Raw genomic sequence first — 15,779 nt, forward strand, 5'->3', positions numbered from 1 at the left:
TCAGCATCCTAAAATCCAGCATCCTAAAAGGGATAAGCTAAGACTGTCACTTCTGCTTCATGAAGATGACTTAGAGTTTATGCCAACCAACCAGAAGCCTCAGCGACTCCTCTGGAACTAATCACCTTAGCTTTATCTCCACTTGGTCTCAGGAATGAATAGCAGCAGTGTGGTTTGACAGCACACCAAGGTCACTGTAAGAAGTCTTACACACAGGCAATTTCAGAAACAGGCTCACCCACAGCGGCCTAGAGATGAACCTCCATAGCTCCGGGGAAAACGTGTCATGCTTCAGTCTGCAGTAAACAGTGTATAATAGATAAATTCAGACAGGCTGCGGTAAGCCCAGCAACTTGGATCTCTCTGCTGTGAGGATGGGCTGCAACCTTCTCATTTTGCCTGCTCTCACCAGGCTGGAAAGCAAGCAGTAATTCTTCTCATTATTAGCCTTGATGGTGCTGTTATCATTGGTGTGAGAATCAAAGCCCTGGCTGAGTACATATGGGGAGTATCAGCAGAGCCTTAGAAAATGATCTTGGGGACTGGGTGGCTAGTGGAAGAATAAAACCTGAGCCCATCAAGAAAGGATACGGCCAGCTCTGTTCCAACATCTGTAGTCCAGATACTATAGAAGGGATTCGTGAGTTGTACCCCTCTACAATGAAAATGAGATGAAGAGGTAAGACACAATTAATACAAAGGCAAACAGGAACTTTCCTTTTCACATATTCTTAGGTTTTCAGCCACAGGAGTGAGGGCTGTATTTAGGCTAAAAAACATTACAGGATCCTAAAGAGAAAGGAAGCTTGTAGAATACATCAACCCAAACATTTTGCACCTGTAAAGAGCTGTGCCTTTGATTTGATCCCAGACCTTGCCTGAGAATGTGAACACATCCACTACTTCCATACTAAAGGATCCCGACCACCATTCTCCTTTTCCAACACTCCTCCTAAAGTGACAGGAGCGGGCGTGGTGATGCAGTTTGGCTCAGTGTCCCACAAACACCTGCTTACCTCTCACACATGTCAAATATGAAGAGGCAGAAGGAGCCAACGGCAATGGGTCCGACTTGCTTCCAATACCCTGCAATATGGTTCCGCTCATGCTGATCCTGAGGGAAACCAAATTGAAAAGGGAGATAGAGGGGAGAGGAAGACCAAGCTATTCTATGAAGGAGTCAGGATTCAAAGGACACTTGCCGACCACCTATTGTACATCAAGCACCATGCTAAACTCTAGGTGTACGAGAGCAAAGAAGACAAAAATCTCTTCTTCAGGAGCTCACCCCTGTGGAGGAGTCTGGCACACACGCAGACCATGACAAAGCCCAGCCATGAGGGCTCTGAGAGTAACAAGAACAGGATGCCATGGGAACACAAAGAAAGGCCTCGGCTCCCAGGCAGGGGACATTTTGTGCTCCACAAAACAACGCATTCAGCATTAAATGTTTCTGTGACTTATAACTGCTGTTTATAAAAGTGAGTAATCTTCCAGAAGGCAAAGTAAAGACATTAAAGCATTTGAATATGTGAACTATGTCTCTTACAGGCATATTTTCTCCCCGTCCTTATTAAAAGCAGGAATGATTCCCCTTGGTAAACAAAGACACCAAGAGAAAGAAAATGAAGGAATGCAGAATGAGAAAAAAGGGAAAGGGACCGAGTCCCCTCTACTCCCAGGCCCTGCTGCCGAGGCCTCATTCTCAGAGTGTCTCTGCTGGAGGACCCCCTCTCAGGGAAAGACTCCCTAATGTAGAGCGTTTAAGTTTCTCTCTCTCTCTGCTCTCACACTGCTCTCTCAGACGGGCAGCAAGACTTCAGAGGTCTGGCTTTTATTACTGAGCCATAATGGAATTTAAAAACCGTCCACTCTGCTGTGAAGCCCATGTGCCTGACACGAAGACCAAGTTCCAGCTGGCGCATGATCTTAGCCACAATGTGATGACGACACCATTCTTATTTTTAACCATGATACCTTCAATCCCTCTTGAAATATGATTTGTGCCTGTGCAAACTGAGGAGACTGGGAAGGTCTGTATTTCAGAGGAATAGGGGTTACTAGGCCACCAAACACACCGCCAGCTGGAAAGAGCCAGGCCCACATTCTCTGGTGGTTAACCTGTATTCCTGGGGACAGAACAAGCAGCGCAGAAGCCAGCAGACAAGAAACTCAAGCTCAAGGGCAAGAAATAATACTAATCATTTAAGTTACTCATATTCTGTCATTTAATTATCACAAAAACCCTATGCATTAGGCCTATACATCCCATTTTCTAGATGAAGGACCTGAAATTCAGAGTGATAATGTCATGTGCCTAAAGCCACTCAGCTGGTCAGTAGGTGGTGAAGCAGGAATGTGAACCAGAGGGTCTGCCTCCAGAGCTCCCACTTATTTAACTACTAGTTTATTCTGTCTCACCCACTGCTGACTGGAGGCAACGAGGGGCAGGTGTCAGCTTGGCAGCCTGCATGGAGCAGGTGGTACAGAGTCCATCCCACCCAGGGGCTCTTACCATCATGTGCTCGCCACAGAAGATGATCCAGAAGGACAGAAGCATCGCATAGAAGATGCCCTGTCGGATGTCACCAAACAGCAGCATCCAGGTCCAGTCAAACCCGATGGAAAACCATTCCACTGGGATATTGATAAAGGTCATGGAAATCCCAAGGGCAAAGATGACTCTTATGGTGAGAAAATATTAAAACATCCACTTTATTCATCTGGAAGGCAGATTTTCAAACAATTCCCAGAACTCAGTTTTGAGACATGAGATGTTACTTATTGGGTCTGAAGCCACATGATCACTTTCTTCCGCACAGAGATGCAAAATGTCCTAAGTAGTTGGCACCACCGCAGAATGAAGGAGTGCCACATTAACCTTTCTGTGGAAGTGAATCTGACCTCTTTGATGCCCCACACTTTATTCTGGTGCCACCACAGATGAAGAGCTTCCTATAATGTTTGTGTCCCCCTTCCCTTCTGACCCAGGCCTCAGTGAGTATAATTGTCCTCTTTCATCTACTCAGGTTATCATTCATCTGATCATTAAGAACACTCGTTATTATCGTGATATCCTCAGCAACTATAAATTATATAAGCACATTTGTTTCAATAATACATGACTCCAAACACATTTGAAATGTAAATTCTCTTGACTGCTTGTTTAGCTTTTATTTTACTCTTCCCCGTCACACTAAGAACTGCCAATTCTCTATTAAAATATAATTCTTATGTCGCTGATTTATTCATACTTTTTTCCATCTCCTTGAAATGAAGCACAGATCATGTACCAGGCATTGTGGTAGCACTACAGAACCCTAAATGAACAGGACCTGTTTTTTCGCTCACAGGAGATACAGTTAGTGGAGGAGCCAGATAAAGAGACAATTGAATAGAGTAGGATCAGCAATATCATTGAGTTATAAAGAATAGAAGGCGGCTACTAGGACTTCTGACTTTGACACAGAAATGAAGCTGAGTTGTGAGTCAAGGTTAGGGAGGTGGAAAGGGTGTCTGGAGGAGAGGGCAGAGCCCAGATGGAGGCACAGAGGCCTGGAAGAACCTGGTGCATTTGGGGATCTGCCTGTAGCACATGAGGCAATGACAGGACATGAGACCAGAGAAGCAAAGAAGGCTGTGCTCATGAAGAAACTTGCATACCCCATTAGAGAACTGAAATTTATCTTGAAGAGACTTCTTATTGGAATCCAATAAAAAGTTTAAACAATGGAGTGACATGATTCATTTACTCAAAAATATTTATGAAACTCCTACTATGTGTCAGTCACTATTCTAAGATGCTGGGAATATAATTGTGAATAAAATAAGCAAGGATGGTGCTCTTGTGATGCTTCTATAGAGATGCAGTGAGAGAATGAGTACAGAAAAAAGATATAAATAAAAAAAGAATGAGCATCATGAAAAAAAAAGCTAGGCAAGAGAGTGGAGAGCAATGGGGATGTGATTTTACATCAGGTGGACAGATGAAGAGATCAGCAAGTGTGAAGGCCTTGGGGTGAGGGTTTGAGCACAATAAAGGGGGCTGGTGGGTGGTGGTGAGGACAAGTGACAAGATCAGAGGTGGAAGGCGCCCAATCATCAAAGGGCTTATAGGTCATGGCAAAGGAGATGAAAAGCCAGTGGAGAGCTTTGAGCAGAGGGTAACAGGATCTGATTAACACTTGAAAGGGGGCACTCTGGCTGCCCTGTGAATAGGCTGCAGGGAGGCGCGTGGTGGAAGCAAGCAGAGCGGTTGGGAGGCTGTTCCCACTGATCCAGGTGAGAAGTGATGGTGGGTGGGTTAGATTAGGGTGGCAGCAGAGGAAATGGTGAGATTTCCCAGTGAGTTGGATGAGAAGTTGAAAAACAGAGACATACAGGATGACTCACTGCTACTTTTCCAGTCTGAGCAACTGCAAGGATGGAGTTGCCATTTATGGAAATGGGAGCCTGGGAGGGAAACAGGTTGGAAGTGGGACACAATCAAGTGTTGTCCTTGGTACATGTGACATTTTCAAGGCAAAGAAAGACATTAAAAACTGGAATATTTGGGTCTAGAGTTGGGAGAGGCTGAGGCTGAAGAAAAAAGAGTCATCAGAGAGAAGATGATTTTTCAGAGCATGAAGGTAGGTGAGATCACCTGGGGGAACACAAGGCTAATAAAGAGAAGAGGTCCAAAGCAGGTGCCCCCGTCCCAAAGCCTAAGAGGCTGGAAAGATGGAAGGAGACAAGAATGGAGACTAAATGCTAGTCACCAAAGAAGGATGACTAAGAGAAGGGTAGAGGAGACTCTGGGAAGAAAAAGAAACTGATCAATTATGTCAAACGCTGGGATGAGTCAAAAAAAAAGTGAGGACTAAAAAGTGACCTTTGCATTTGGACTATGAAAGTCACTGGGGATTTTATGAAAAGCAGTTGTGTGGAGTGGTGGAGATGAATCCAGACTGGAATGGACTCAAGAGAGAACAGGAAGAAGACATATGCACCAGATTTTTGAAACGCATTGCTGTAAAGAGGAGCAGAAAAGGGGTATATGACTTCAGGGAGAAGTGGGAAATGGGAGAGTTTTGTGTAAGAATAGGAGATTATAGGGCATGTTTGTTGTATATTAATGGAAAGATCTGGCAGAAAGGGAGAAGTCAGTGATGTGGAGAGAAAGTGGACACTTCTGCAGGAACACTCTCTTTCTGTAAGTGAGAAGAGCTGGGCTTAGTTAAGAGACACTACCACACAGACGACTATCTGATTCTGACCGTGGAATATCCCAAAGAGCAAAGACAGGTTAAAGAGCCAGAAAGGTCAGCCAGGTGTGGTGGCTCACACCTCTAATCCCAGCACTTTGGAAGGCCGAGGCGGGCAAACCACTTGAGCTCAGGAGTTTGAGATCAGCCTGGGCAACACAGCGAAACCTTGTCTCTACAAAAAATACAAAAAACTAGCTGGGAAACATACACCTGTGGCTCTAGCTACTGGGAGGCTGAAGTGGGACGATCACTGGAGCCTGGGAAGTCAAGGCCACAGTGAGCTGAGATCCCAACACTGCACTCCAGCCTGGGCAACAGTGTGAGACCCCATCTTCAGAAAATAAATTCATTAAGAAGAGCCAGAAAGGCGAGAGAAGTAGAACCCCGAGGATTTACTTAATAACGACTTGCATAGGAAAGTTGCAGGAGAGAAAGGAGTGCAGGATGACTCCTGGTCAAATCACTGGCCTAATTCACACACGGGCTGCTTGAACTGGACCCCAATAAAAACAAGAGCTTGGCAGATGATGGGAAGCCAGTGTTCCCGAAGAGCACTCCAAAACCAACTCTTACTTTTCCAGAAGCACTGGGGGTCGGGACATCATGGTGATCCTCCTCCAGTACCACACCATAATGATGAAGATGCTGGGCGTAAGGAAGGTCTTCATGGCAAACCACACCTTGGTGAAGCCTCCATTTTGGTGGATCCCCTAGGCAGAGACCGATGATAACTTTGAAGGTGAATATTTCTTAGCATTTTTTTCTACTAGCAAATGCATTTGTGGGAGAGCTAAGTGGAGATCCTGTCTGCGAAATGTTCATGATCAACAGCTTTCACATTCATAGCATGCACTGCCCTCATACACCCTTGGCGTCTCCTCAAAGATGACAGAAATACGTATTAAAAGACTTAAAAATTGGCCTGCCCTCTGCTATGGACCTAAAGCCAGAGAAATAAAGAGGGCATCCCATTCGTAGAAATGGCCTTCATGCTCTGGCGTCTGGAGGAAGAGCAGAGGGTTTAGGGCAGGGTCGCTATTTCTGATAGACTTTGAATTATCTTACCTTGGACTCATCCCACTGATTTTAAAATCCTAATGCCTAAAGGAACACCTTAGAGGTATGGATTAATAGCACATGCAGGGTGTATGATGTCTATTCAGCTACCACCTCCCCATTGCACCCCCAATAAAGCCATATTTGATGTAGAACCAAAAATTTCAGGTAAAAAGCAGAGATATCTTCTATCCCTTAACAACTCTCTTGACCATTTAATCCTCTTTAGAGCCTTACATCTTACTTGGTGTATCAGGGATCCGAGAGCTTCCTCCCCATGCTAAGATAATGATTTAGTACATGATCAAATGTTTTTGGCAAGCTTTTCATTAGGAAGTTGCAGATATCCTAGATGCTTAATATGCTGAGACAGGTAAGTATTAATAAAGGTATTCTATAAAATGCTAACCAATATTGGAAAGCATATTTACATTACACTCGCCAATTTATATTAAATATGCCATGAAATAAAGAAAGCAGGGAACAAAAGTCAGTTCAATATGATCCTATTTTTTGTAATGGAATTACTATGTGTGTATTTTAAAAAAAGCCTGAAAGATCAATCAAAACCTGAACAGTAGCTATTTCTCTAAATAGTAGGACATTACAGGTAATTATTATGTTTTTCTGTGTTTTTACCCAATTCTTGTGGGACTTCATTGAGATTGAAAAGAAATGGCCTCCTTGCAGCAAGTTATAACTTGCCCCCAATTATACAAATACAATGGAAAGAACCTAAACCACCTCTATTCTCTTTAACATTTGTGCTTGCAAGGTAAAATATATAAAAAAGAAAATTTACTTTTATCTTGGTGGAGTTCATTATGCAATCACAACTCTAATACCATGATCTTCTCATCATTATAATGATCTTAAGTGATCTTCAGCCCATTTAAAATCTTAAGTGGGCACAATAATTGCATTGTTTTCCATTTCTGTAATCTCTCACACAAAGTAATTCACTTTATCATCTCAGCCATCATGAGTATGTTATCATTACCATTTCTCAGATGAGACAGGTGAGGCACAGAGATGCCAAGAGTGACATAGAGTTCCTCTCCAATATACACTCAAGATCAGTTATTCACTTACCACCAACCGGATATCCTTTATCTCCCCAATCCCCACATTGATTTTCTTCTTCTCATTCACAGGCAGCCGGATGTTTAAAAGGTAAAACTTATGGGCCACAGACCCAATTTCCATGAAAGGAAGGACATCGCATTCATAGTAACGGCCCTCATGCTCTGGGGTCTGGAAGAAGAGCAGAGGATTTGTGGCAGGGTCACTATTTCCAATAGACTGGCTCTGAATTCTGTTACCTTGGACCCATAACACCGATTTTTAAAAGCTAATGCTTACAGCTACACTTTACAGGTACAGATGAACAAGGCATGCTGGAGGCGTGGTGTCCACCCAGCCAGAAACAAACAACAACAATAAACCAGCCATATTCAAGGTAGAACCAGACATTTTAGGTAGAAAGCAGAGAAAGCTTCTATCTCCTAACACCTTTCTCGGCCCTTTAATCTTCATTAGAACCTTGCATCTTACAATCTTATCCACCAGGCCTACAAGAGTTTTTATCTGCTGTGTGTCGTCAGGGACCTCTAAGGCTCTGTGGAACAGTCAGCGTTGTAAATGTTCAGGTGGAAGCTCTTGCTGAATCATTACACTCTTTCATGATAGCTAATTATTTTCCTGATTTTGGCCTGAGGGAGAAGCCAGAATATCTTTTTATTCACTTGCCAGGGGGAAAAAAAAAAGACACAAGGAGGCCTTATATGTAGGGAAGGTAGAAACAGAATAAAGGTAATCATAAGATTAGTGGCCGGAGATACCCACTCAGAATTCTCTGCCTCCAGTGCGTCCTAACAGTCCAAGATGGCAGAAGGGAAGAGAAATTTTAATGAAATAAAAATTTAGCCCAGTGTCTAGAAAAACCTCTTTGACTTCCTGCCAATTTCAGAGATACTGTCCAGAGCACAGTGGAGGGAAACTGGAGAGTAGGGACACAGCTTTCTTTTGAAAACTAAATTCTGCTCTACTAAATTCTGAGGGGTGGGGGCCAGGGGTAAATATGGGCATGTAGAGGCATGAGCTTCAGCAGGCAGGCACTTTTCCCTGATACAGAAGATGAGGGTCTGCCATCAGTGTTTGGTTTCTATGTCAGCCTCAATGTTTACTTGGTACCTCCTGATCAAGTGATAGGGGAGATCTAATTTGTCGTTCCTAAGCCTGAATTCGCAAGACCTCCATAATTTGTCATAAATCTTCAGAGATAAGATCCACTGAAGAAGTGAGCAGAAAGAAGATAACAGGAGTCTATATTCTAAGAGTGTGCAGGAAGGGGCTCTGCCCCTTCTGAGATCTTGGCTGGGGACGAGAGTTCCTTACTGGACAGTCCAAGCTTAGAGTAGAATAAACAGACCTTTGTACAGAGACAGACACACACTATAAGGTGGAGGTGGGGAGGTGTGTCCGCCTCCTCTTCCCCACCACAGCAGACATAACCAACCAGTCGTCAACAGTTTTTATCCCTAAGGTGTGAGTGGCTCTTGTCAGACACACCAGTTGATTAGAGTTGGCATGTGAGATTTAAAAAAAATTCCTCTGTAGAAAGAATGCTGCTTCTTTTTCAAACCTCAGCTGCAGGTCGGAGGATTCTTCCTATATTGATCATCTTTCTCTCCTCTCCACTCCTTTATCTCTTATACTTTCAAGTCAGGGAGGAGGCAGGCTCTGCAGGTACCAGTGAAAATTCACTACAGGCTCTAATTCGCCCTCGGATCGAGCTGCAGCGAGGAGGCTGATTATCTTCTGTGGTAACAGCAAGAGGACAGTTTCTGATTTGTTTCCAGGCAGGGCCTAATTTTATTCATGGAAATTGAGAATTTGAGCAGGGAAGGGAACAAAACCTACTTAGTCTAACACCATCTGGTGTGTGTCTCACCCAAAGTCTCAAAAGTAGTAGCAGAACTGGAAGGAGGACATGGGCCCTGTCCAAAGGCAGGCATTGTGCTGTGATAAAGGGTCCTGGACTCCAAGCCAGGAGGCTCTGATTCTTGTCCTGTCTCCGTTGCTGTGTACCTTGGATCCCCCTCCTCATTTGGCCTCAGTTTCCTCCTAAGTGAGAAAGTTAAGATGATCTCCAAGGTCACTTCTAATCTCCCGCTAGGAGTCTCTGGGTGTCTCACACTTCCCTGTCACTACAGAGTAACATGGCCACCCGTGACACAAATTTACCTAAGTTTAAATTAAAAGAGACACATTGGCGCCTGGGACACTGGACCAACCTTCCTGTCTCAGAGACAACTTTGTTGTATCCTGTTAGAGACTTTTCTTCATGCACTAAAGTTCTGCCTCTGCCAGTATTTAGGGCATTTAAGAAGAAAGATTCCTCTCTTCCTCCTCCCCCCACCCCCAACCTAGATCTCCCTCAACTCCAGCATGAGACTGGCTAATTAGGACAAATTACAGCAGGTGGCAACTTGACTTCTTCTTTTTTTTTTTTTTTAATTTCACAATCCACCAGGGAATCAAAAGCTTTAAAGCAATTTCTCATTTAATCTTGAAACTCAAGACTAAATTTCACTACAATCAAAAAGCAGAGACTTGATGATTCATTTCCTTCATACCTTTCAAGGTTTAATATCTTTCTTGAAAGGGATCCACACATCCTAAAGATAATTAAGCAACCCTCATTAAGAAGCAGTTGCAGGCAAACACCCTTCCCCCTCCTGCTACTCAGTGCCCGCCATGTGTATAAATAAGAGAAACGACTTTTCCCTTTTCTAAGGATAAAATTCTGGATCTGAAAGCCATCTAGCTTAGATATTCAACCAGTATTTCAAAGATGCAGTCAACTTGCAGAGATAGCTAGAAAGGTTTTAATTAATTTTCTCCACTGCATACAAAGGTCTGAAAATGTTAGCTATTCCTCTCTCCTGCTTCCTCTAGTTTCTATCATTCATTTCTACCTACCAATGGCTTTCTCTGGAGGACAGCCCTATATTTAGCACTCAGCAGAGGGTCTAGGGCAGTAGCTCTCAAACTTTATTAAGTTTAAGGTAATAAATTGAAGGCCTGTTAAAACATAGATTTCTTGCTCCTACCCCCTGAGACTTTGACTTAATAGGTTTTGGGTGTGCCCTGGGAATCTGCCTTTCCCAAAAGCTCTCAGGTGATGCTGCACCTGTTAGTTCTCAGAGCATAATTCCTGTGGCTTTGGTCTAAGAAACCTGGGGGAGGGAGACCCTTCTAGTGCTTCGAAAAACACTGCAATAGATACTTAGGTTGTAGGGTATAAGGTTTGCCCATGAAGGCCTTAGTTTATACCGTTTTTCCTAGTGACCCATCTGGCTAATAGCCCCTTTGACTCTCAAACATGTCCAAGATGAGATGTTAAATTATAAGGTCCTGCCTATGTTCATTGTATCATCTAGTCCAGGGGTGTCCAATATTTTGGCTTCCTTGTGCCACATTGGAAGGAGGAGAATTGTTTTGAGCCACACATAAAATACACTAACAATAGCTGATGAGCTAAAAAAAAAAAATCACAAAAAAACCTTATAATGTTTTAAGAAAGTTAATGAATTTGCTTTGGGCCACATTCAAAGCTGTCCTGGGCTGCATGTGGCCCGTAGGCAGCGAACTGGACAAGCTTGATCTAGGCCTTACAAAGACTCCCAAGGTAGGTACTCTTATCTCATTTTGCAGAAGGAAAACTGAAGCTCAGATGGATTATGTAAACTTACTTGAGGTCATGCTGTCAGTGATCAACCACCCAATCCTTTTCCTCTTTAGGAAAAAAGGGCTAAGGCTGGGGCAATGTACTCAGAGGCTTCAACCTAATGTTTTTACTATTTCACAGGAAATCTTAATAATAGGCAAAAGCAAGGTTAGGAAAGACCAATGGTAGGAGACGGGAGGAAATAAAATGTTCCGCAAAGCAGGTATTACCAAAGCTGTTCTCATGCGAAGAAATAAGGGACACACCTATGAAGAGTAAGCAAATCTTTCCACATACCTGGGAACCAAGTGAAAACTCTGTTGGCTTAGACAGCAAGGGTCGTACCTTGGGAGATGCGAAGGTGCATTTGAGTTTCCGCGGTACTCTCTCATGGGCCATTTCAGTCCACTCAGCAAACGCATCATCACGGTAAGCCAGGGAAACATCCATGGAAACTTCTGCATTTTCTCCTGCAAGAGAAAGATGCAATTTCAGAAACGGCCTTTGGAAAGATATTTCAGAAACAGCTCAAAAAATCTGTATAGGCTCTGCCATGGAAACCAGTAAGACAAAAGAGAAATATTAATTTCTATCAAACTCCAAACCTGTAGATTTAAAAGTCATAGGATGAAAGTCTAAGCCAAATGTTGTGTCCCCTCTCATGACCACTCTGCCAGAGTCGGGAGCTCCCATTTAAATGCTTCCAGAGACAGGGGCCTCACTCCCTCTGAGGGAACGCAAATGGTCAGAACTCATCCTCCTGTAACTTGTACCACTGGTCCTAGGTCTGCCTGTAGAAGCCACATGGAAGGTGAGGTCCTTCCTTCTTCCATAAAAAGCACCTTATGTTCTTGAAAACCATAGCACATCTGCCTGTGTTTTCTTTCCTCTTTGATAAACGTGACCAAATTTTTCAGCCACCCCTCAGACATGTCCCCCTGGGGCTCCTCTTTGGTCACAACTTGGTCTGAAAGCATCCTTCTAAACTTATTCCCAAAAGCTCTCAAATACAGGATCTGCTACTTCTCCAACAGTCAAAATCCCTTCATAGTGTGGATGAAGTTAATGTAAAAGGCAAAACGTTATTCCACAATTAAAGACTTATACACAATAGGAATATAATAATCAATACATAATTGCACAAATGAATGTTCACACATACTTCCATAGCAGTCGGGACTGGGCTGCGAATGGGTTTAGCTCACCACAGAACTCATTAAGGAGATTAGATTAATAAAACATTGTACCTATTAATTTTGTCTGTTTTATACTATGATGAGCAAGTTCAAGAACAGAGAAGTCTTAATGAGAAAAAAAAGCATAAATCACATAAGGTCATTCTGCCTATGTTCATTGTATCATCTAGTCCAGGGTGTTCAATCTTTTGGATTCCCTGGGCCATATTGGAAGGAGAAGAATTGTCTTGAGCCACACATAAAATACACTAACAATAGCTGATGGGCTAAAAAAAAAAATTACAAAATGATGTTTTAAAAAAGTTAATGAATGACTGGAGATCCAGCCATCACTAGAGTTATGGAAATGAGCACAGTTTTAGGCTCTGGCTATTCAGCCTTGAAGAAGTCTCAGCATCCAGGCAGCTGAGTTTGCTCATCTAAGTAATACCCACTTCCTCAAAGGCTGTGTCAAGGATTAAAAGTCAAGTTAGTGAAAGCATTGTATACTGCCTAGTAAGCAGTAGGTGCTTAATAAATGTCTACTAAACCTGAACACACACAAGTCACAAGGGAAACAGACAGGAATAACTGCCCTCTGAAAAAGCAGGGCTTTCCTATCCACTGATCTACGGTGGCTCGAAGCTGACACAGTGGCAGATCCCTGGTTCTCAGAAGAAATCTAGGAAGAGGAAGAGATAATCCATGGAAGAAGGAATTTGAGGCCATTCTGATATAGAGGAAACCCTCAATGAACATCAGTATCCACTATTCTACTATTATTATCATTTTTACCCTCAGTTAAACATGGTGAATTGGCTGCTGTGTTTTCCTCCTGAAATTCCACAGAATAAAGACAAAGATAGTAAAGAAAAGTGAAACATATTAAATCACAGGGGAAAAAACTAACTGTAAAGACATGAGCAGACTAGAGTTTCAATTTCTTTTCCTTGAGACCGAGTTTCGCTCTTGTTGCCCAGGCTGACATGCAATAGTGTGCTCTTGGCTCACCACAACCTTCGCCTCTAGGGTTCAAGTGACTCTCCTGCCTCAGCCTCCCAAGTGGCTGGGATTACAGGCATGTGCCACCACACCTGGCTAATTTTATATTTTTTAATAGAGACAGGGTTTCTCCATGTTGGTCAGGCTGGTCTTGAACTCCTGACCTCAGGTGATCCTCCTACCTCGGCCTCCCAAAGTGTAGGGATTATAGGCATGAACCACTGTGCCCAGCCTCAACAGTTTTTTAACAGAAAAAAAAAAATACATGAAGTAGGGTTTCCTGACAGCCACAGCCTACACTCTTATAGAGGGGATATTCTAGACAAGTAAGCCAATATGTCTGCAGGAACCTGAAGCCACTCAGAATTTGAAAGTGCCAAGGGTTGCAGAAGGCAGAACAAAGCATGGCATTGACAATGGGGTAATGGGGTCAAAGTCTGCCCACAAAACGGCTGCCTCAGTTCTCCCACATCTTCTCATCTCTGCACAATCCAAGGGCAAACTTTGGACTTGAGGACACCAGGGCAATACAGAGACCCAGGGCTGGATGTGGAGAAGAGCAAGGGTCTGTAGAAGAAACTCCCAGCTTGGCAGAAGCAATGCTCAGAGATGGTATCTCCGCATGGTCAGGGATCAAGCTGGCTACAACTTCTCCCCACTTAGTAGCCTCAGTGGTCAACAGAAAGAATCAGTTAGAGCTCCCATGGAGTCCAATCTTAGGCAATAAAGTACATCCTACTTCTAACACCGAGAGCAGGAATTGGGACTTTAAACTGTATTGGAAAGGGTGCTTGGAGAACCACAAGGGTACAAATATGAAAAGCTGTAAAAAGGTCATCAGCTCACATATAGGCTACAAATAGCTCACATGTTGTTCTCCTTGGAGCCATAGGGTTCAGAGCAACACTGGCCTTAGACACAGGCAAGAGGGGCCTTTGAAGTTTGGGCCCCACACTTTCAAAGGATTCCACTCTGTCAGCTGTTTCCTTTTTTTTTTTTTTTTTGAGACAGAGCCTTACTCTGTAGCCAAGCTCGAGTGCAGTGGCATAATCTCAGCTCACTGCAACCTCTGCCTCCTGGGTCTAAGAGATTCCCTTGCCTCAGCCTCCCAAGTAGCTAGGATGACTACAGGCACGCACCTCCATGCCCAGCTAATTTTTGTATTTTTAGTAGAGACGGGGTTCCACGATGTTGGCAAGATGGTCTCTATCTCTTCACCTCATGATCCACCCACCTTGGCCTCCCAAAGTGCTGGGTTACAGGCATAAGCCGCTGTGCCCAGCCAGCTGTTCCCTTCTTTACAGGACAAGAAGACTCCTAAGTGAAGAGGATATGTATACCCAGGGCCTACTAACCCTGTCACTTCTAGACTATGCTCCGAGATGTCAGACCCCAGAACATTCTGCATAGACAGGTCTGAACTCTAATCTTATTTCCAAGGTCTGTGTGGTCTCTTTCCAGATCTGGCTTCCCAAGCAGAACTAGACAACCACTTGTGCACTCTCGAGGGGATGGGGTTGACAAGGCTATTTGTTAGATGATATGAACACAGCTTGAGCTTGGAGGTTAGGGTGTCCATACACAAGCATGCAAGGATCCTCTCTTTATGGGATGGAGCCAGAAGTGTGGAGAAAAGGGGTGTAGGGGCCCACACTTCTTGGCCAGTCACATTTTGGCACAGAATTCCAAGTTGTTCATGAATCCTCAATTCAAACCTAACCATTCAGTTTATTATGTAGGTCACTCATCATTAGAGGATACAACATACTTGGCTTACCAGTTTGCTGGCCTGATGGACTACTTTTAAATATTTAGACACATGATAGGCATGCCTTCATTCAAACTCTTTCCCCAAGCCCCACATATGTTTGGGGTGGGCCTGGTTCAGAGCAGCCTCAAAGAGACAAAGCGAGATAAGATTGCTTCCTTGCCTAGTCCCAGCTTCAAAAGTTATTCACTCTCCTAGGGATCCCAAAGGAAAAACTGTTTTAAAGTATGTACTTTAAAATGGTTACTGCAAACAGCATTTTAATGTACAGTTACTCCATATTAAGATCCCGTGGTTTCTATGCTTTCATTTAAATTACCTCATTTAACGTTCCCAACAATTCCACGAAGTGGACATATTTCCTTTTAATTATTGAGTAAAGTGATGCCCCCAGATCTTAAGGAACTTGTATAAAGTCATTGAAATTGCCTTAAAATAAAATCACTTTTTTTGGTATTGCTTAAAGAAAACTGGCTAACTTGTAATAAAAGAAGCCCCTCGAAGCAGTCACACGGTATGAATATGCTAAGCCTTGAATAAGAGACGCAGCTCTCCTTCATCAGAGGCTAACATGCACCAGCCTTCTTCAGGCCTCACATCCATCAGGGGAATAAGATGTTATAAAAATTGCCGGAGAATATATGGCTAGTAAACAGCAGAGCTTCAGTCTGGATCACACGAGGGCCCCACTGCACTCTCCTACCTTTGTGGGTGAAAACAAACAACAAACCAACCAAAAAACACAGTAGAATTCAAAAGAAACTAACAGCTGAATCAAGCATACTTGGTCAAAGAGCCAC

The 15,779-nt window shown here is 43.4% G+C and overlaps 1 protein-coding gene across 2 annotated transcripts in view; it reads right to left on the reverse strand.

Annotated features, from left to right (window-relative positions):
- WLS (Wnt ligand secretion mediator) overlaps positions 1 to 15,779 on the reverse strand; it is a 128,529-nt gene that overhangs the window by 49,064 nt on the left and 63,686 nt on the right. For both annotated transcript variants that reach the window (XM_035251835.2, XM_002750945.7), the window contains exons 3-8: positions 11,380 to 11,504; positions 7,395 to 7,556; positions 5,820 to 5,956; positions 2,516 to 2,684; positions 1,017 to 1,114; positions 592 to 655 (exon numbers count right to left, since the gene is read on the reverse strand). In XM_035251835.2, the coding sequence (XP_035107726.1) occupies positions 592 to 655; positions 1,017 to 1,114; positions 2,516 to 2,684; positions 5,820 to 5,956; positions 7,395 to 7,556; positions 11,380 to 11,504 (755 nt within the window). The remainder of the gene's footprint in view (positions 1 to 591; positions 656 to 1,016; positions 1,115 to 2,515; positions 2,685 to 5,819; positions 5,957 to 7,394; positions 7,557 to 11,379; positions 11,505 to 15,779) is intronic.

The sequence above is a fragment of the Callithrix jacchus genome, chromosome 7 (genome assembly GCF_049354715.1).
Source record: "Callithrix jacchus isolate 240 chromosome 7, calJac240_pri, whole genome shotgun sequence".
In the NCBI taxonomy this organism is placed as follows: domain Eukaryota; kingdom Metazoa; phylum Chordata; class Mammalia; order Primates; family Cebidae; genus Callithrix; species Callithrix jacchus.